Source organism: Drosophila ficusphila, unplaced genomic scaffold, assembly GCF_018152265.1.
Source record: "Drosophila ficusphila isolate 14025-0441.05 unplaced genomic scaffold, ASM1815226v1 contig_791, whole genome shotgun sequence".
NCBI classification, from domain to species: domain Eukaryota; kingdom Metazoa; phylum Arthropoda; class Insecta; order Diptera; family Drosophilidae; genus Drosophila; species Drosophila ficusphila.
In genome coordinates, this window is record NW_025064737.1 from 2,218,394 (window position 1) to 2,238,950 (window position 20,557).

Genomic DNA, 20,557 nt, shown 5'->3' on the forward strand with positions numbered 1-20,557 from the left:
AAGGACATGCAAACATATGCCACTATTTATAAAGTATAAATAAAATAATTTGATTTTCTGTTGACAGAAAAGTGTATGATTTTCATCCCCTCTCGTCTCTATAAAATGCAAATAAATTATTTCAAATAACGCACATGACACTACGTTAAATAACTATTGTGATAGTTAAGTGTATCTTTTCTTAAACATAGTAAAGTTCTTTAAAAACGTTGGCTAGTAAAGGGTTGCAATTAGAAAACTTAAATAAATGGACATAACACCGAGGTAATTTACAATTTTTCTCGGTGCAGTCTTTAGTAAGATACTCGGCTGTTTCGGCCTCGTTCGCACCCACCCAACCACACTCGACCCTGGCAGTCTATTTAAAGAATTAAAGATGAAAGCTCCAGATAGGTCCCAGCCGTGACCGAGTCTGCTGGTTCGAGTGCCAAGGGGGCCAGGCCGGCTAAGTCATCGTAAATAATAAAAATAAATGTATGTCAAAGTCTGCGGTGACAGTGCCGCTCCGCAGACACCAGCAGCTCGTCTGCTCCTGCGTCTGTGGGCCGCTGTCAGTGGCAGTTTGCTTCTGGGCCAGAATGCAACAAATTCGAGCGTCTGGCGAGCTTTGTTGTGCACCCACCCATGCCACATGCCCCATGCCCACTTGCCCACTCACCACCCATGCCACATCCATTGGTCGGCTATGACCTGTAGGCATATGCGGCATCGTAAATCTTTAAAGAGGTCCCCAAGGTGAACGCCACCCTCCCCATCGACCGGTTGCTCTAAACTTTTTACTCGCCTTTTTATGCTGGCAAGTGTGAAAAATTTTTGTACAAGTTGCTCGCTTCGCTGGCTTGCTTGAGGGGTCCTCCTTGCATGACTGAGTCCCATGGATACGAACCAAACCAAACCAAACCGAACTCAACCCCACGAAACCGGCGATGGCGATGGCGATGGCGACGAGTGCCCGACATCAGCATTATAAATCATTAACTTTTCTGACAACAATATTTTCGGCGCACACCCCAGACATTTTCCATGTCAACTAGCAACGCGATTTGCGAGCTGCCTTCTCCTCTGGCCAAACTCAATGGGTTTCCACAGAGCTTTAAGACCAGAATGCAGCCGAAGAAGGAGGAGATGTTGGTTCTGATGCTCGTGAAAGTTTTTAAGTCCGTTTGATAGTAGCTTTAGTTGATTATTACAGACAGCCAGGGGACACAGTTCATTGAACTGCTCCGAAAGTTTAAGATATTTAATAGATGCGAAGCATTGTTCTTTTTATCGTGGCATTAAGTACTAGACTGTTATTCAGGCAATTCTATATAGATTTTTTGCAGAGTTTAGCAACTTAAGCAAGTACAAAGAAAGAAAGATAATATGCCATGTCTCTAAGGATTTTCTTAAAGTAAATTAAAAAGGCTTCACCACTTCAAACAGTATCCATCTTTAATTTCCTTCTACTTATGTTTTTTCAAAGATACTAATTCTGTTTTCTATTATCAAAAAGCACCGCTCTTTTTCTTTTTCTTTTTTAAGATTAATTTAAACTTGACTAACTATCAGGCCTTTTATTTTTAGCACAGCCTTTTGTAGAATATGAAGCACTAATGAGAACACAAAACTTTGGTGCTCAGGCGAGCTCTCCGCTTTATAATCTGAATACCAAAGGGAAATCTTGAAGAACCGTTCTTGAACTTTATCGGGCTCCAAGGAGCGAGGCAGTGGCCCAATTTCGGCTGAAGGATCCCCGGCTTTGTGCAGCCCGCTCTTGGCAAATGCTAGCTCATTATTCGCCCCACCTTCGACTGGCAGGTGGTGCTTGCCGCTCCGGGTGATTCCTGGGCAGGCGGCTGTCACCGCTGCAAGCACTGCTCCTGCTCACGTGCTCACGTGCAGCACTCTCCTGCCAAAGGATTCGTCCTGCGCCTTGGCATCTCGCCTCGTGGCTTGCTTTGCCAGCAGTGCCGCACGTCGCCGCTTTGACTAACCGCATGTGAATGAGCTAAACAGCCAGTTGCCCGGGATCGGGTTCTCAGCGGGGAATACGGGGGGTTCTGGGGGAAAGCGGAGGGAAAGTGGCTTTCAAGGGGAAAGGACCACGTGAAGCTACGGCGACGTCGACAACATTCGCTTTTGACACCTGCTGAGCGACATGCTTCTTGGCAGGTGGCAGCGCCTCTGATTTGTATGCAACATTTTCCACACAGCCCCACTTGCCACCCACTGCACTTGGGAAAATTAATTTTCCGAAAAATTTAATAGAACTTGTGGTATGTTTCACAAAAGTTTGATAAATATATGCCACTGTTTTCTGGTTTTTTTCATGAACTATTTGTTTTTATGAACTATATTTCCCAATTATTGAATAGTTCAATAATTTTAATTCCATACGGCGTTACACCCACATTTTTTTAAAATTGTATTTTTAAAATAGCAACTTCCTGACCAAATTAAAATGATTGACTAATATAATAGAAAAATCAATAAATTAACTTAAACATAATCTGTTTATTTTATACGATTCTTAGTGTGATTGTTTTGTACATTTTTTAAATACTTTTATTTTATTAGACACCACCCTCTTGATAGAAGAACCCTTTTTTCCTCAGTGTTTGGGTGGCTCCTTGTGAGACCGCAATGCAAGCTCGTATTTCATTTGGCTCCTGCCGAGGGCTCAAAGCCAAATTAACTAATATCGCAATTTCAGCGCCACATGGCGTCGACAGAAGGATGGCAATGGCCATGGCGATGGCTGGGTGAGGTATTGTGGGTGGCTGGCAGCGTCCTGATTAAAGCTAATGCAAATCCTGACGCTATTTTTATGGCCGTCCACTAATCATAGCCCTCCGGCACAATAAACGCCAAATGCCAAATTGCTTTATCAAGTTTATTAACTTCGACTAATAGCAATTAATACCGGCAATAAAAAGCTAATCTAGGCAACTGCCATAAAAGGCGCCCGGGTTATCCATTGTGTCCGGTTCGTACGGTTCCGCAGTCTTTGCATATTTGGCCCCCACATTCTCCATTCCGGCGGAGCATTGTCCGGCGGAGCAATTGTCAACAAGCGTAAGTATGGCTTAGCAAATGGCAAACGCGCTGTCTTCATTACACAAAGGAAGTGGGTGGAGTGGTGGGTCTGGGTTGGGAAAAAGAAGGAGGGTCCAAGGAGGTGGTGGGGGAGGTGAAAGCCAGCTAAATGCCGCAGGGAAACTGTTATTTGTCTATTATCCCTGCATTCCCATCCGCCCAACTTTTCGGCGTGTGTGCGTGTGTCCTCCTCTTTGGCTTATTGTCGCCGAGTATCCTTTGCAATCAGCCAGCATTCTGGCAGTAAATTCCCTAGTCCACAGCTACTCCAGCTATCAGCCACTTTCGCCCTTCAATCTTCAACCCCCAAATCGCACATTTTCCCCCCACTTTCCCCACTTTCCTGGTCCAGATCCGAATGGCAATCCCCAGCTGCTTGTTGCTATTGTTGCTCATTTCCGCCGCATTCACTTGGCTCACTTAATGGCCCAAACCAAACCCGATGGCTCTGCCAAAGGCAAGGCTTTGGGCACTTAAACGGATTAAAAATATTTTCGTACATTTGATATGTGAGCGAGTGAAATGCCCTCTTTCCCCGCCACTTTCACTCCGAACGCTGAGCGATGGCAGCAAAGCGAAAAAGTGATTGCAGAACTTCAATTGAAATGCCGGGCTGCAGATTCGGCAAACTGCATCGACAACTTCCGACTCCGAAGGGTAAATCGATAGTCAATCGAACATATGTACAAGTCATAATTTATTAATTTAACATCAGTACTCATTGGAAGGGGTTTTTAAAATGGATGAGAGCAGAGGAATCCATTGCCCTTCGAGCATCCTTCTTGGGTTGGCGAGCATCCTTCTTTTCGGCTTAAAAGCTTTAATTGGACAAACTTTCTTGATCATTTAAATTAGGGACGACAAAGTGAACAAAGCTTGAATGAAATGTAAAAAATCTGATTGATTCAAATAACCCAGTATTAGTGTGTTAAACGGATGTCACGAATCAATGTGTTTGATTTATTGATGAAGTTTCTGTGTAATATTCAATATTTTAAATTTGGAAAATTTAGAAATATATTTCTAATTGTTACCCATTTCTTTGCTAATATTTGTCAACAAATTTGGCAAGTGGTTAACTTGAAACATGACAATATGTTTATCAACTTGTAACATTTTGAAATAATTCGCAATTAGTCGCGCAAATTTAATACTGTTCAAAGGCAGAAATAATTGCAGAATATTTTATTTTGTAAATGTAAAACAATATTGCGTCACTGATTCGGTAATTCAGTTTTAATCATTGTCTGATATTTTGATAAAGTCCCTAACTTTGTGATGCATTAATCGGCTTAGCAAACGCCAGCAAATACAGCCATAAATATGTATCAAAATGTGCCCCTGATCCGATCTCCCTCCGTTTTGGTATTGTTTTTCATTCGGGGTCATCAGCATGTCCCCAAAAACTTTCCGTATTCCCCCTTTGGATCCCCAACCAACTAATTCAATATTCACGCTTATGCGTTTGCCGGAAAACCCATGACCGCCTCTTGGCCTTTTTTCGACCATCCATCCATCCATCCGTCTATCCAACCATCTATCCAACCATCCCGGCCAGCCAGCGGCCCAACTTTGCTAGTTAAGCTGGCTAAGCCTTTTTTAAAAGCCTTGGGTACACACTGCTAAATGCGCATTATCATTAAAATGTTGAAAGTTTCCTTCATTTTTTTTCGGTCATAAATTTTCGAACGCGGCTCTGTGGTCACGCCGCTTCCGTTAGAAAACCACCTCGGGAAAACTCTCTCTTTAGACGGGCGGGTTAATAATGCATGAGTGGAAAAGTTTGCTGCCAGCGAAAAACAGTTGGCACGAAATTTAAAATTAATTTATGCATTAAACATTAATTTAAATTTGAATTTGAATCGCTAGGGAGGATAATGGGGTTACCCTTTATGCAAGGGTATCGCTCATAGAATCGAAAATCCGCCATTGTTTCTGAAATCGCTGCTCTTTTCCTACTAATTGCGTTGTGATTAAGACCCCCATTTAGATTTTGTATACTCATGTCTTTTAGTTGAGGGTTTGAGGAAATCAATTGTTGTTAATCGATTTCCGTTGTTACGTTACCTTTTATGCTTACCTTTTTTTATCACTAAGTATTTAATGACAAACCAAAGTTCAAGTCGTGTAATTGTCTATATTTATAAGCCAATCTAAATGATTAATTGCATTGCTTTAACCCTAGAAGGGCATATCTAAGTTCAGAAATCATAGGTAATTAAGAATTGATAAAAAAAAAGGTGTGGTGATGGAGATCGAATTTGGCAAAATAAGGAATTAAAATTAAGAAGAAATCATTAGAGAAAACGCTATTTTTAAGAAGTTCCTTTTAAATTTAAATATTTTACAATACTGGAATACGAACTACCTATTAAATAAATGAAACCCATCACATAAATTACTATTTAATTATGAAATAATTCTGTTTGACCACTGGTTACCGAATAATAATGGCTGTGCAAAATCAGACGGTTCATAACAGTTCATATAAAGCAATCTAAATTACATCACTTTCCTGTCCTAATGAGGACTGGATATTTCTGCTACAGTTTTCACCATGTTCAATGTGAATTTTCTCTCTGTCCAACAGGTCGACCCGAACCCACCGTGACCTGGCTGAACGGGACGCGGACCCTGGAGGCGGGCAGCGGGGTCTCGATGGGCCGCCATGTGACCGTCAACCGGCTGGAGGTGGCGCAGATATCGCGGTCCGCCTTGAACAACACGTACCGCTGCCAGGCCTCGAACACGAAGCTGGTGGCGCCCGTGGAGCGCAGCATCCGCATCGAAATGTTACGTGAGTCCGGAGCGAGCAGTTGCTATAGACAGTCACGCCTAATCCCATAAACCCTAACACCCACAGTCAAACCCACGTCAGTCAATTTAACCAATAAGTTGAAGGTCTTCGCCTCGAACACGCAGTACAACCTCACCTGCATTGTGGCCGGATCGGTGCCGGACACGGAAATCAAATGGACGCAGAATAATCGGCCCTTCAAGCGTGGCCTGGTAAGCTCTGAATTCTGGGTTCTGGGTTCTGGAGTCCTAACTCAATCTTGGCCAGGCGAAAGCCCTATTTATGATTTTCCTTCGTTGGCCAGCGGGCGCTTTTCTAATCGATTTCCCTCCATTTCTATCCTCCTTACTCCCCCTCAGCTGTCAACGAGCCAGGGGAATGGCAGAGTCATATCCACACTGACGTTCTATCCCCAGCCGGAGGACGACGGCACGATGCTCAAGTGCGAGGGCTCCAACCCACGACTCCAGAACTCCGCCATCGAGGACTCGCTCATGATGAATGTCATCTGTAAGTGGAACACTTTGTGGTCGGTGTGGTCAGTCGCACACTCGAAGAAATGGAATTGCCCTGGGAAGTGGATTGCTTTTAGCAAGCAGTTCCTATAAATTCAGATATTGATAGTTTGCCTTGGAAAGTACCTTTTTAAACTGAGAGTCTACTTCATTGTTTTAATTGAAGGTGTACTTGCTGGAAAAATTATTTGTAATATATATTCGATATAAATATAGCCACATTCCTTTATTTTTTTGTAATTAACTGAAACATTCTTATACTTGTACTTTAATTACCGTGAAGAATTATTAATTTTACATTTATCAAACAAATATTGCAGTTATCAATGACCCATTTAAAAATATATAATATTTTAGTTTTTTTAAGGAATACCTTAGAGACAGATTACAAAACTAAATGTTATAATTTTTTAAGTATAGAAAAGCACTTAAATGTATACAATACACCAATAGTTAGCGCTGTTGTTGTGATATGTTCATTACGTATACGCTCCGTAAAGCGATTAGAACATTCATAAATGCAGCCAGCGCACAAATCAAAGTCGCCAGTGCAAATAAGTCTAAATTATATGGCATTATTTGCATACATATATAAGCGTTCAACACTCGCTCCTTCCATTGGCATTTTGCCGGAATGAAGCCGTTCGCTTATGTGTCAATATTTATTCCGTTGACTTTTAGCGCGGTCATAAAAAAGCTGGCGAAAAATTGTTGTCTGTTTTGCTTCGTTCCGCATATTTGCTCCATTGCCAGCGAAGTGTCATAAATTTTACTTTATATGATTATCAATTTAAAATCAACAGCAAACGCGACCTTCGAAGGGCAGCCAAATGGTTTAAGTTCGGCCCACACTAAAGGTTTTCTGTTGGTTAGTTCCTCTGTGTTGTCACTTTGTTTGTCGCGGGATTTTGCTTCGGATAATCATAAATTTATTGAATTTTAAAGGCACGCATAGATCCCCAGCTATGTATGCGAAATTCGCCATAAATATTGAATGGCAGTGCGCGTGAGCTTCCCGCTGAAAGTTGGAGAAAGTTTTCCCTGCCCTTTGACCTCGCCCGAGAAAAATACAAAATTAGAAGCCCAGAGGGGAAGAGGCTCCTTTAAAGGATTAGCGGCGCTAGCTTAAGCTTTTAATAGACCCGCTCCTTCGATCGGAAATCGGAGTGGGGCAAATGGAAGACCCTGATTCGCATTTCCCCTGAAAGCGGGATATAGTACCACCTGGAATCGACTGTTTTACAGTTTGCTAACCCAGTCTGGCTAACCCTTCGCAGACATTTTCCTCAGCCATAACAGTTACAATTTGTTGCTTTCCCTTTTCGCGAGGGTTGCATCACCACCACCTTCTTCTTCTTCTTCTTTATCATCGGTGGCAATCATGATGTTGTAAAAATGGCAAAGGGATGGAAAAACACTAAATATTTTATATGATCCATCATTGATATTGGGGCGCTGCTCGCGGCAGCGGAACGATTTTAATTTAAAAATTTCTGTCGCACTCATTGGTTAGCCTGTTCGGATCCGGTTTCGGATCGAAGTTGCTGGCGTTGGGTGGTTTATAACGCGGTTCCGTCGCTGCGTTGTTAACTTTTATGGGCTGCGCTGCGACGTTGTAGATTGATGACAACAACGACGCGCCGCGCATTTCGCCGTTTTATTATGCAATAATATTTTTTGATTTTTATTTTATATGAGCCTCCTTGCAGCAGGGCAATTTGGGTATAAAAAGTGAGCGGGGCGCCCAGCAAAATTTCCATATTAGCGCGGGCAATTAAAGTGGGAGCCCAACTATTAACAAGTCGCGGTTCTGTTTCGGTTTTCCAGATCCGCCACAGGTCACCTTGTCGCTGGGCTCCACCCTGCGTCCGGATGACATTAAAGAGGGCGACGACGTCTACTTCGAGTGCCACATCAAGTCCAATCCCAAGGAGCACCGCATCATGTGGTCGCATGACGTGAGTACTGGCCAAAATTGTAATTTTTAACTGGCACTAATAAACATCGCTCTACAGGGCCAGCCGGTTACCCAAAACGTGTCTTGGGGCATCATCATCTCCACCCGATCCCTGGTCCTCCAGCGAGTGGGTCGTGTCCACTCGGGATTCTATGCCTGCTCGGCGGCCAACGACCGCGGGGAAACCCAGTCAGCTCCGGTCAACCTGAGGATAAGATGTAAGTAATTCAGCTCAGTGGATATGTAAAGGGATACGCTATTCCTTAGTTCCCAAGAAAATTGCTAAAATTCTTATAATGTCCCTAAGAAACAGTAGTGGCCATAATATTACTATTGCAATTATAAGGGATACATGAAAGCAACTTTTTTAAAACTTTTTACAATTAATTCCAGATAAGATTCATATGAAGCAAACCATATATCTGAAAAGAAGATTTCAATTTATTTTTTTTTGTTTTGTATTCTCATTAAAATGGAATCAAGTCCTTAACAACTTTATTTACAAATGTTAATCTTTCGAAAGTAAGCTTAAAATCATCTGCTTAGTGTAACAACAAAAAAAGAAATGGTTTATATCTGGCGATCGGTGGTAAATCGAAAACTGTACCTACACAAAAACCCACTCCGTAATATTCAACAGAAAAAAGGACGAAAATTTGCACAAAAATTATGCTGACAGTTGATGTCAGTGGAGCGGAGCATTAAAAATACATATGCATAAATTTATGCGCAAATAGACACACACCGAGAGAAACGGGGGGCGATGCGGGCGCATCTGCACATTTATTTCATTCCGTTCGACAATGATAACTGTAGAGGGAAGGGAAATGGGGAAAATATGGGGAAACGGGGCACGCCCACATAGAAAATTGGCAGCCACAATAACAACAGCAGCGGCTGTGCACTTGACAAAATCGCAAAATATCCCTTCCCCGAATCCTTTTGCTCCTCCCCCTCCGCCCATCGAATGCACAGGATGGCCAACAACAATGTCCAAAAACTAAAGTATGCTAAAATGACAGAAAATATTTTGTGCAAAAAGCCGTAATATTCACAATGCAACGGATCTATATTGTGCCACTCCTCTGTCATCCGTTCACATTGCCCGATTCCATGTATAATATATTCCATATGTATATACGATATATATAAAATATGTGTAAAGCTTTGTGCGTGAGTGCATTTTGAGTTTGTGTTTTATCAAACAGGCGACAGAACTTCACAAATTTTTACTTGCCAAAACCCAAATAGCCAGGCCCGCTGGCAGACATTTTAATTCAAATTCGAAATTGAATCGGAAAAGAGTCACAATTAAGCGTTTATATGGTTGATACTCTATACTTTCTCAAATTGGATTTTTGAGAGAGCCCAAGTTCGTTATTTATTAAATAAATACTTTATAACCATAAAGGATTCTTGAGTTAATTTATTTACGAAGCATTGTTTTTGGTTTTAAGTGTGTGCCTTCGGAGCCACATGTTTATTTAGTAACAACAATTTAAATTATTTTAAATTGAGTCGACTCCCCAGCATGCCAGTATTTATTTTTATTGTTGTCAACAATGATTTTTTGTAAATGTTGCTTTAACTTATAGAACTGCTTTTGATATTTTTATATTTCTAATTACATTTCTGAACTCTACTGACTTTAGTTGAGGCACTCGAGGGCACTTTAAGTTTTCTAAACCACTCCTCTATATTTGTTTACACAATGTAATATAACTCTGGTTATATAGGTTATTGTGAAAATTTAAAACTGTGTGGCTTCCTTGAACTGGCTTGTTAAATCATTTAAGCAGAAATTCTTCCGATAGTAAAACATTACTTAATTGCAAGTGTGCTGGAATTCCCTACACCTGCACCTGTTACAGTTCACACGGCTCTAGCCCACTTAATTGACACTTTTGTGGAATCCCCAACCATTTTAATGGACGACAATTACCCTTGGAGTCAACCAGCCTGCTCGTCGATGGCAAAACTCGGACCGCAAGTGTAAATTGAAACCAAACAAGTGATAACTCAATTGATTTCTAATTGTCACTGCTCTGATTGGACCTAGACTTCGGTTATTCCCACAGCTCCGCTTTGGCCGGGGAGTGCTGGCCAAGTGCCCGTAGAATGGGCTTTTTCACACATTCGGGCCCAAAAGTGTATGTAATTATAATTTGTGGACTGCACAACACAAAAATAAATGACCGATAAACGCCGCTCGGAGCCTTTGTGTGTGCATATTGAAAATGTCTCAATTACCGCTACAGAGCATTTACTTCCGACTGTATTTCTAAATAATTAATGATGCTTAAATACCAAACAGTTGGCCAACAGTGGGGAGGAAAATGGGGCTCTATTTGTGTTTATGTTTGTGTTTGGCTGTGCATAAATATGCATATGCTTTCATAAAGTAACCGTCCGGCATTTCCACGGGGGCCAAAAGTTTAGTCCCCCCCTCCCGAGCTCAACGTGTCAACTGGGGGCGGCCACTGGCTGGGTAATAAAAATGAATGATCTGCTTTTATTATCGAAACCCAGAGTCATTATTAAACCATTTATAATTATGGAAAAGGTCGGGCCAACGGGCACCGGACAGCTGGGTCATGTGAATGCACACACGTTCAGCAGGTGCGCCGGGGGAAAATTCAATTTCAATTTTTATTTTGCATATTTAACGCAACAAAAAACCGCTGCAGTTCCACATGCAAACACGGCTGGCAGGTTAACGAATATTATTTAATTAATTGCCCGGTTAAATGAATATTTTGATGCCATTTAAGCCTGAATTTGCATGGTTAGTTTATTAAACTAAAAAAAAATGTAAAATTCTCCGATTTGTCCGCCTCGCAGCACAGATTCCGAACATAATTGGTTGCGATTTCAGAATTATTTATATTTAAAAAATAATAATTGTTGAAAGTATTTCTGTAGAGGTTGCCCTTGGGCTTGCTATTCGTGCTCGCAAATAAAAACAAGAAATAAAGAATTCCACACAAAAACTAAATTTATGAGGAGTTTTTTGTTCTGAACGCTTTTTGTAGTGCTCCTATTAAAATGCCAGACAAGCAAATAAAATATAGAATTTGAATACTGAGGATGGATAACCATCCCATGGAACTAGTTAGGCAGCAAATGCTGATTGTCGCTTACGGAATATTATTTAATTAATTTACCAGGAAAGCGAGTGAAGCGGTGATGCCGTTTGCAGACGGAATTATGAAGCCAGAAAAACATGTAATTATCCCCGATTTGAGCGCCTCGCTGCACGGCTGCCAAATTGAATTGGTTGGGATTCCGACCTCCAAACTCAAATAAGTAGCTACAACTGGTTGGCCACGAGCGAAAACAAGATTTACGCAGCATCAGCACGGGGATATGAAATCGAAATGAAAATGAACGAGAAACAACAGGCAACAAAGGCGAAAAAAGGAAATGTGGTCGGATTGAAAAACGAAGACATCAGCAAACGTTTGCACTGCCTTGCCATTATCGTTACCGCCGCCGAATACCCAATACTCCAATAGCGAATACCCGAATACCCAATGCCCATGCCCGTTACCCTTTTTGATAATTACGATAATTGAAAGTAAATACGAGTACAATGCATAAGGATACACCGCCGCGGACTGCTGTGCAAATAGTACGTGGGCTATTTACACGAGCATCGCGCATACGCCACGTAAACATTTACATACAGTTGGGCGGGTGGATTGATGGTTGATTGGATCCGAAATGGGTTCTGATGGGATGGATGCGAGCCTTTATCGGTGGGTTGGGGGTGAGGGAAATTGAGGATGGGGGCTGGGGTGCTTTATTGTGGGACTGCGATTGAGATAAATTGATTTATGGCTGCCAGCAGTTGGCTCATATCTTGGCAGAAATTAATCAGCAGAGGTTAAAATTGACATTCCGCGATTGCGAAATTGACGCCGTCATAAAAATATTATGAGTGTGTGAAAGCGGACGAGCGGTTCATGGCTCCATAAAACGGGGCAATCCGCTGCAGCTTTATCCCGCTAGATACTTATAATAATCCGAGATGCGTTCTTAAGCCGCACGTCCATGAATCCCAGCAATTTGCATTGCGAGAAAGGCGAGGTTATAATTTTCACAAAAGTCAGTACAACACTGTCTTGCCAACAATGCCGTGGCTTTCCTTCCCAGCTAATTGGTTAGTAACCTTGCGGAGTTCTCGGCTGAGTTTCCCAGCAAATTGCACCTTGTGCCCCAGGGAATTGGGCCTGCCACTAACTCAGCATTGTCCAAGTGCCAGAGAAAGTGCCAGATGAAACCGAAATGAGAAAAGGTTCCAAATTGCAGGCCTTTAAGGTCAGCCTTGAGATTAAAATATTTCAGTGCCGTGTAATAAAGTTTTGCTCAACAAAAGTGTTTAGTACTGGAAATAAAAACTATAACCTGTAATCTGTTTTAAATAAGCCCATATAAATATAAACATTTGTGTATTTTAACCTAAAATATCTATTAAAATTGAACAGTTCTGGGCTGCACAACGCAATTAGTGAAATAAGTTGTTAACGCTTCAACAACCCTTTCTACTTAAGTCATTCAACCTTACAAGATTAATACATAGTTTATGCATCCCTCTCCCTCCGTGTTCAAATATTTGTATACAAACTCATTACACGATTTTCTGCTTACGTCGCGGTGACACACTCAAACTTTTCGAATAATTTTTAATAAAAACCAACAAAAAGTGTTGCGGCTTTGGTAATAAATGCCTTCAGGTGCTTAGAGTGTGGCGTGTGTTGTCTGCCGCGTTGTTTGGTTGTTGTCTGATGTTGCTTTGTCTCCTCCGTGTTGTTGTTGTTGTTGTTGTTGGGTTGTTGGGTTGTTGGCTGTCGGGTTGTTTATGACAGAATTCCGTTGCCACAGGGCAAACGAGGAACAGAATGCCACGCACATCGCACACTTGGCGCAGTTTTGAAAAGTTGTTTGCTAGCAAAACTTTTTCCCTGCGTGGGAATTTCGGGGAGGTGAGGCTAAATTTCTGGCATGCCTCGTGTATGACATAAAATTTCAAGTTCAATCGTTTGTAACCAAAAACGCAAAATGAGTTTACTTTGAATAAATCACGAGTCAAGTGAGAGGAGTCCACCCTTTAAGCTATTACGAAACTTTTTCGCGCCGACAAGATGGAAGTAAAATGAAGTTTTCTGGAATTCTAAGCTTAAAGCATTTTACATTGCTTAAACTTTAAGCAACTGTTTAGTTTTAAGTTACATTTCATTTCATTTGAAATGCATTCTAAGAATTTAATTTAATGTACAAGTCTTGAATATTTTCCTCATACCTGAGCAAAAAATGTGCCAGCTGCTTTGTTCAAATTGAAAATCTGAGCTGTCAATTTGCCAGGCACATTCCCCCGTTTCTTGGGCCTGTCAGCACAATGTTTGCAATATAAATACTTGATTTGGACAGAGGACAATCGGACCACTGCAGCTGCTCATTATTTTGCATTTCGCTCCATCTCGTGCCATCCCGCTCCAAATTCGATCTCTCAATTCCAATCGTGTCGCCAACAGATGCGCCCGTCTGCAGCAGCAGCTCCATCACGGTGATTGGAGCCTCCTTGGAGGAGGCCGTGCCCATCCCCTGCCGCGTCAACTCGGACCCCCCGAAATCGACTTCGAGTGGACCTTCTCCACCAGCGGCGAGCACTTCGAGGTGCCCTCCGGCCACTACGCCACCATCCAGGACCCCACTATGACCACCACCAGCGACGTGAGGCGCACCGTCGTCGAGTCCAACGAGACGCACTTCGAGAGCTACGGTACGTATACACTGTGCGGAATCTGTTGAATTTAATGAAGTAAGTTTTAATTTGGGAACCAATCAATCGCAATTTAAATTGCTTCCTTTAAACAGTTTGTTGTTAATAGCAAAACAATAAACCTAATAATTATGAATAAATAAGTTTGCGTAGGTAGATTTAGGTATTTCATTGTTTAACTGATGAGGAAAAAATAAATCTAATTAAATATTTATAGGCTTTTATTTTCTCATAATCCACTTAATGAAGGAAAAAAACAATTTAACTAAAAATTAATAAATAAAAGAATTTGCGTTTGCACTTTGAAATTCATGAGCAAAATTTATTTGCAAAACTAAAAACATTGTTAAAAGATTGTTAAAATTATATAATAATTTAACAATATAAATAAAAAAGGTTTGCAAAGTAGATAAGAAATGGGAAGTTACAAGAAATTAGAACAGTAAAAACAAAATACTGCAGAATGTAAGTAACATGAAAGAATTCCACAAACAATTCCAAGAAAAGTATCAGTTACATGAAATCATTTTATTTTAGCAATGCAGTAAGTAGTTTAACCAAGAAAGGGAACTCACTTGGAACTCCAATGTGACAATTGCTGCTTTGTTAATTTCCAGTGTATTGCTTTTATCCCTTTTCGAGTTTAAAGCCCAGGGTGCAAGTTCATTGCGGAGGCATTTGCATGTGCTTGCGCTTGAGCAGGCATTAGAAATTAACATTTGGCAGGGGCCTAAGTTCGGCCAGAGGTGGCAGACACCTGTACAACCGAACAATGGAGGTGGAGCGGTGGCGGGGGCGGTACTTTTATCAATATCATGCACATACTCGCACCGCACAGTCGCAAATTGGATTATCTAATGCCGTCCCAGTTGGCTTGACTGAGCTGCTTGGGCAAGCAGAACTTATTTCATTTAACTTTGCCGAAAAGAGCGATTCAATAACCAGGATTGTAATTCTCACCTGTACTCTGCTCTCTATTTGTCTGCAGTGGAAACCATCAGCGAACTGATCTACACTCCCAAAGGCGAACGGGACTACGGAACGTTAGCTTGTTATGGCCGGAATGCCATTGGGAAACAGTCGGATCCGTGTGTGTTTCAGGTGGTGCCAGCAGGTGAGTTCTACTTTCACTTACTGGAGATCTTTATACCAGATCAGAAAATCTTCCTTTGTTAAGGAAACAATTATTTCCAACATTTATAAGTTATAAACTAATATCTGGTGGATGCAAAGTATTTTCTTGTTTACAATGACATGACTCCACGTCAAGTGTAATTTCATAAAACACTACATTGTCACTTATTAACGAAATCAATTCATCGCATGCTGAAGGTCTTGTATTTCCAAGATTTATTTTCTGCCACACAATACTTTCGCCTTGAATGTTGTTTGCCACTGATTGGTTTCCCTTTTCCTTTCCCGATCCTCAATCCACAGCCAAGCCGGGGGCACTGCGAAACTGTACACTGCGGCCGTATGTGGTGACCTCCGCCTCGCTGAACTCATCGAATCAGACGACAATGCACGCCAATCAAATGCTGCCCACACAATACGGCAGACACGAGTCGAATTACCCGCACATGGAGTACGTACGTGAGCGCCATAACGCCACTGCCAGTGCCACTGGCACTGCCACTGCTTCTGGCCACAATGCCACTGGCCGGAACAATGCGGCCAATAAAAGTGCGAGGGCCAAGGCGGCGGGCCAGGCTAGTCAGGCTGGCCAGGCCAAATCTAATAATAAGCAGCTCAGTCAGCAGCAGTTGCAGCGCCTCAAGAAGCGGACATCATTCACGCCCTCGCAGACATTGGCGGCCATCGAGAAGCAGCGCCAGCGGAAGCAGCAACATCAGCAGCAGCACCAACAGCAACAGCAGCAGCAGCAACATCAGCAGTCGCAGCAGCAGCAGCAGCAGCAACAGAAAGCCACTGCTGGGAAGTCCGGTGGCGATAGCAAACCTGATGGATCGCCGGCCAAGTCGCAGAAGCAGCGGATGCGGCGAGCCAGCCAAATCCCGCAGGAACAGGAGCAGGAGCAACATCAGCTGGGTGCAGGCAGCCAGCTTGCAGCATCAATAACCAAGCGGCGGCAGAGGGGGTCGGAATCAGATTTATCAATGTCACATGTAGGCAAAGGCAGCAAGAGCGGCAGGAGCAGCAAAAGCAGTAAAATCAGCAAAAGCAAAAGCAGCAACATCAACATCCAGGGAAGCAGTAACAATGGCAAACTGCCAGCAAAGTATTTTAATAAGCGACAGAAAAACATGCAGAGAACGAGGAAGCAACAGCAACAGCAACAGCAGCAACAGAAGGGAACAAACGAGCACAACAGCGATATAATCCATCATTATGCAACTTCGAGGAGAAGAAAGCGGCTGGCGGCAAATGACATCTTGGCAACTGCGGCGGCGGCAGCCACATCGGCATCATTATCGTCCTCCTCGGCCACCTCGTTGGCATCCACGGCCACGGCGGCGGTGGAAATCGAGCAGGATGATGTTGTTGCTGCTGCTGCTCCTCCTCCATCCAGCAACACCAACAGCAACAACAGCAACCAGAAGCGAGCTCGCAAATCCTTAGCCATCCTTGACAAACAACAGAAGCAGCAGAAACAGAAGCAGCAGCAACAGTTGCTGCCACCAAATGCGCCGCAAATAAGCAACCAGCCGGCAGCAGCAGCAGCAGCAATTAGCGGCAACAATGTCAAGGAAACAGCGGCAACATCGGCACAAGTTGCAGCTGCAGCTGCCGCGGGAGTCAAGGACAAGGCGTCGCCCAAGGAGGACTCCCACGATGACGAAGCTGATGCTGACGACGACGAAGAGGAGGACGAAGACGATGATGATGATGGCGATGGCGATGGTGATGGCGACGGCGATGATGATGGGGCAGAGATGGATGGCGCAACGGGCACTAATGACGAGGAGGAGGAAACAGAGGCAGTGGCACACGATGACGATGCAGACCTGGATGAAGACGTCGCCCAGCTGGCCACCGATGCCGACTACTTGGCCGACGGTCCTGCAGGCGACCTGGAGGATTACGAGACGGTGGAGGAGGTGGACGGCCAGTCGAAGCACGAGCACATACTCTCCTTGGAGGAGCAGCTGGACCTCGAGTCGCTGGAGGACAACGTGGAGGAGGAGGACGACGGCGAGGTGGATGACATGTACAACGTGAGCGATGACGACTTCGTGGCCAGCGTGGGCCTCTCCACCGCCGACACCACGATCCCAGTTGCTCCGAGGACCACAGAAGCTCCTGCCACCAGGGAGGCGGTCAGCCAGACCACGGAGTCCGCCGCCGAGTGGCAGTTGCCCCACTTTGACTACTCCCGCATGGAGTACAGCTTCAGCAACGGAGTCGTTACCCAGAGCCTTCTCGGTGGTTCGGGGGCGGGGGGCGTGGCCGGGGGAGGACATGATGGCTTCGCAGGCGGCGGCACCATCAACTTTGACAACTACGACAACATCATCTACTCCACGATGGAGCTGGAGTGCATGCCGGGATACGACGGCGGCCTGCAGCAGCAGTTCTTCTTGGAGGCCTACGACTCCAAGACCAAGAAGCTCCGGCTCAACATGAGCAGCACCTACGTGGATGTGCCCGTCTTTCGGATCGATCTGTCAGGTGAGCGGAATACTTTACTATATAATACTTGTCTGTATTTCTAAGGTTTACTTTTAAGCAATTGTAAGCAAGGTAATGGGTCACAATCAACTAAGAATTGAATTATTTTATTGAATTATTTTATTATTATTATTAGAATTAATTTAAAGCCCCACAACACCTTAAACACTCAGTACTGATTACCCCACCTTACTTACTGCGCGATAAGGAAAATTCAAAAATAGTTAATAATTTGCTAAACTAGAGATATTTTAATCAAGAACTAACTTTTGTTATTAATTAATGCCATAGCTTAGTACCCCTAAGTTTAACTTTATATTAAAAATTCCTAACTACATACTTGGTTAATAATGTGCATTCCACTTCATCTAGAGATATTTTAATCAAGAACTAACTTTTGTTATTAATTAATGCCATAGCTTAGTACCCCTAAGTTTAACTTTATAAAAACAATTCCTAACTACATACTTGGTTAATAATGTGCATTCCACTTCCCTCAACATTGGTTTATTAGTTTTTATGTTCCCAACGGTTCAAGTGAAGTATTGCAGTATTGAATTGTGTCCAACTTTACGGCAAATGCTCGTTTCACAGCTATAAAAGTTTTAAACATTGCAAAACAAATTAGTTTTTGTTGTTCTATCTCTCTAAATGTTATTACATCCAAGTCCAACTTGTGTCCGTTTAATGTTTGTTTGTTCCATTTATTTCAACGCAATGCAACTTTTAAACTTTTTTTTGTGGCCACCCAAGGAAAGTCTTGAAGAACATTACTCGCTTAAATAGTCCGTTAAACGGGCAACTCAATCGCCTGGACTTTAATGGATCCGGGGAAATCCAATATTTCCGCAGATTCTCGCAGGCCCAGAGCAATGTTTTATTACACGATGCTTATGTATTATTATATTTAAATGAGGTTGGCTCAGGAATCACGGGGCCCAGGGTGTTGGTGGTACAATATTTACAGAGCTGGGCGAAAGCCGCAAACTAAAGACTTGACTTTTATGCGGCCAGCAGCAACAAGGAGCGCCAGCAACAAAAACAACGCCAGCGAGCAGTAAAAACAAAAACAAATCAAAGTAACAAACTGAGCAAAAAGTTGAGCTGGCGAAATTGCGCGTTGGCTTCAAGACAAGGAGAAAATCCTGCGGCTGGGAAGAGGAATAGCTGCAGTGAGAGAAAATGTTTAAAGTATTGGATATAAATTTGCATACCCGCTTTACTATACAAATATTAATAGTTCCATTAATATGCAATCCTCTTAGCAAAGTATTTATTTTCCTGAGATCGATTTTAATTTGGGACTTTAATTTACTTTTTTACTTACCTTTTTACTTTACTTTACTTTACTTTTTTTACTTCGTTCAAGTAAATATTTTGAAACAATACAAATGCAAAATTAAACTGGGTTTTAGTCAGCTAAATACCACTTGATATTCATAACAGCTCCAAGCAGTTATTTATTATATATCCCATGAATCAGATAAAGTTTGAACACTATTTGTAATTACCAGATATATGTTTTTCAAGCATTATGCAGTACCATATAAATTTCACACATCTCACAGATACTTTTCGCTGTGCAGCTAGCCAGGCAGCACCACGCAGATTAATTAGTTGAGGCTGCCAGGACCTCAACCTCCCCCACCTCCTGGCTCCTCCTTGCTCCTCAACCATTGCTGGCACATGCTGTTGCCTGTTTTGTTGTAATGAATTTTAGCTAGTCAGCAAAACTTTTATGCCAATGGCGTTTTGAGGTGGGGAATTGGATGAAATAGAATGCTGCTGGCGGTGGAGAGGGATTGGGGGGATGACTGGGGGGCGTGGTTGGCCCTAAAGCAGAAGAGAACTCGAATCGAGCTGTTGAAAAAGCAAGATTTATCATGGGGGTTAACGGAGAACCGAAAATTATAATATTACATTTGATTCTGCGGGTATGAGGCGAGTTAATGAGCCACATTTCGGATTATTAAAGTTGGCAACTTGGCAACGGGAGAAGCCCGCCGACCTGATCCTGGCTTCCAGTTCCCAGTTCCCTTGCTTGGTGCCCCATGCCCTCGTGCCTCATGCTGCAGTGGCATCTTTTTCAGCCAGCTCTCCGCCGTATCGATGACTCGGGGTTAAGGGGTTTCGGCGATATTTGCAAAGTCAAACGAAGCGTAAAGTCACGATTAGTTAGACAGGCGTGTTAACGACGCTGCTGGGCGATTGGCGGGGGGGTAAATCGGGTATTTTCCGAGGGGGAGGGAGAGTTGGTTTTACCACCAAGTGTTTTTGTTTCTGCGGCCTGCCAATGTATGCGTATTAGCCCCGCCAGAAGCCGCCCTCGTGCAGTAGTTGCCATTTTAATGAGCTGCTATCGGTGCAAGGAGAGCATGGGCACAAACAAAACTTTTGATGCGCGCATTAAGAAAAACCAGAAAAACGGAAAAACAGAAAAACAGAAAGCCAGAATGGCAGAATGGCAGAAAAGCGGGGGGAATCGGAAAACAGAACGGCTGGGCCAGAGGAAAAACACACGCAGCCGGGAACTTTTCATTTTATGCGACCGAAGTTTCGCACCGCGACGTGCTAATTAAATGCCTGTTTGCCTAATGAAGTTTCCGCGGAGCACTACAAGTTTTAAATTAACGATCAAAGATGACCTGGCCATCCTGCAATAACGCGGAAATGCGACTTCTGAAATTCTCTTAGTTCAAATGATAACTTTTCTGAGGTGCAGTCAATTGTGTATGTATTTATGCAAAATACATACGAAATAAATGTGTTCTTAATTATCTTGTGTTGATTTTAGAATT

At 42.9% G+C, this 20,557-nt stretch overlaps 1 protein-coding gene across 1 annotated transcript in view; it reads left to right on the forward strand.

The window, feature by feature from the left end:
- The window catches only part of LOC108091806, a gene marked incomplete at its 5' end in the record, with an annotated part of 81,602 nt that overhangs the window by 48,998 nt on the left and 12,047 nt on the right, over positions 1-20,557 (forward strand). The window contains 9 exon segments of the mRNA XM_017191171.2: positions 5,669-5,875; positions 5,942-6,087; positions 6,235-6,385; positions 8,218-8,348; positions 8,406-8,565; positions 13,882-13,974; positions 13,977-14,129; positions 15,118-15,243; positions 15,567-17,759. Coding sequence (XP_017046660.2) covers positions 5,669-5,875; positions 5,942-6,087; positions 6,235-6,385; positions 8,218-8,348; positions 8,406-8,565; positions 13,882-13,974; positions 13,977-14,129; positions 15,118-15,243; positions 15,567-17,759 — 3,360 coding nt within the window.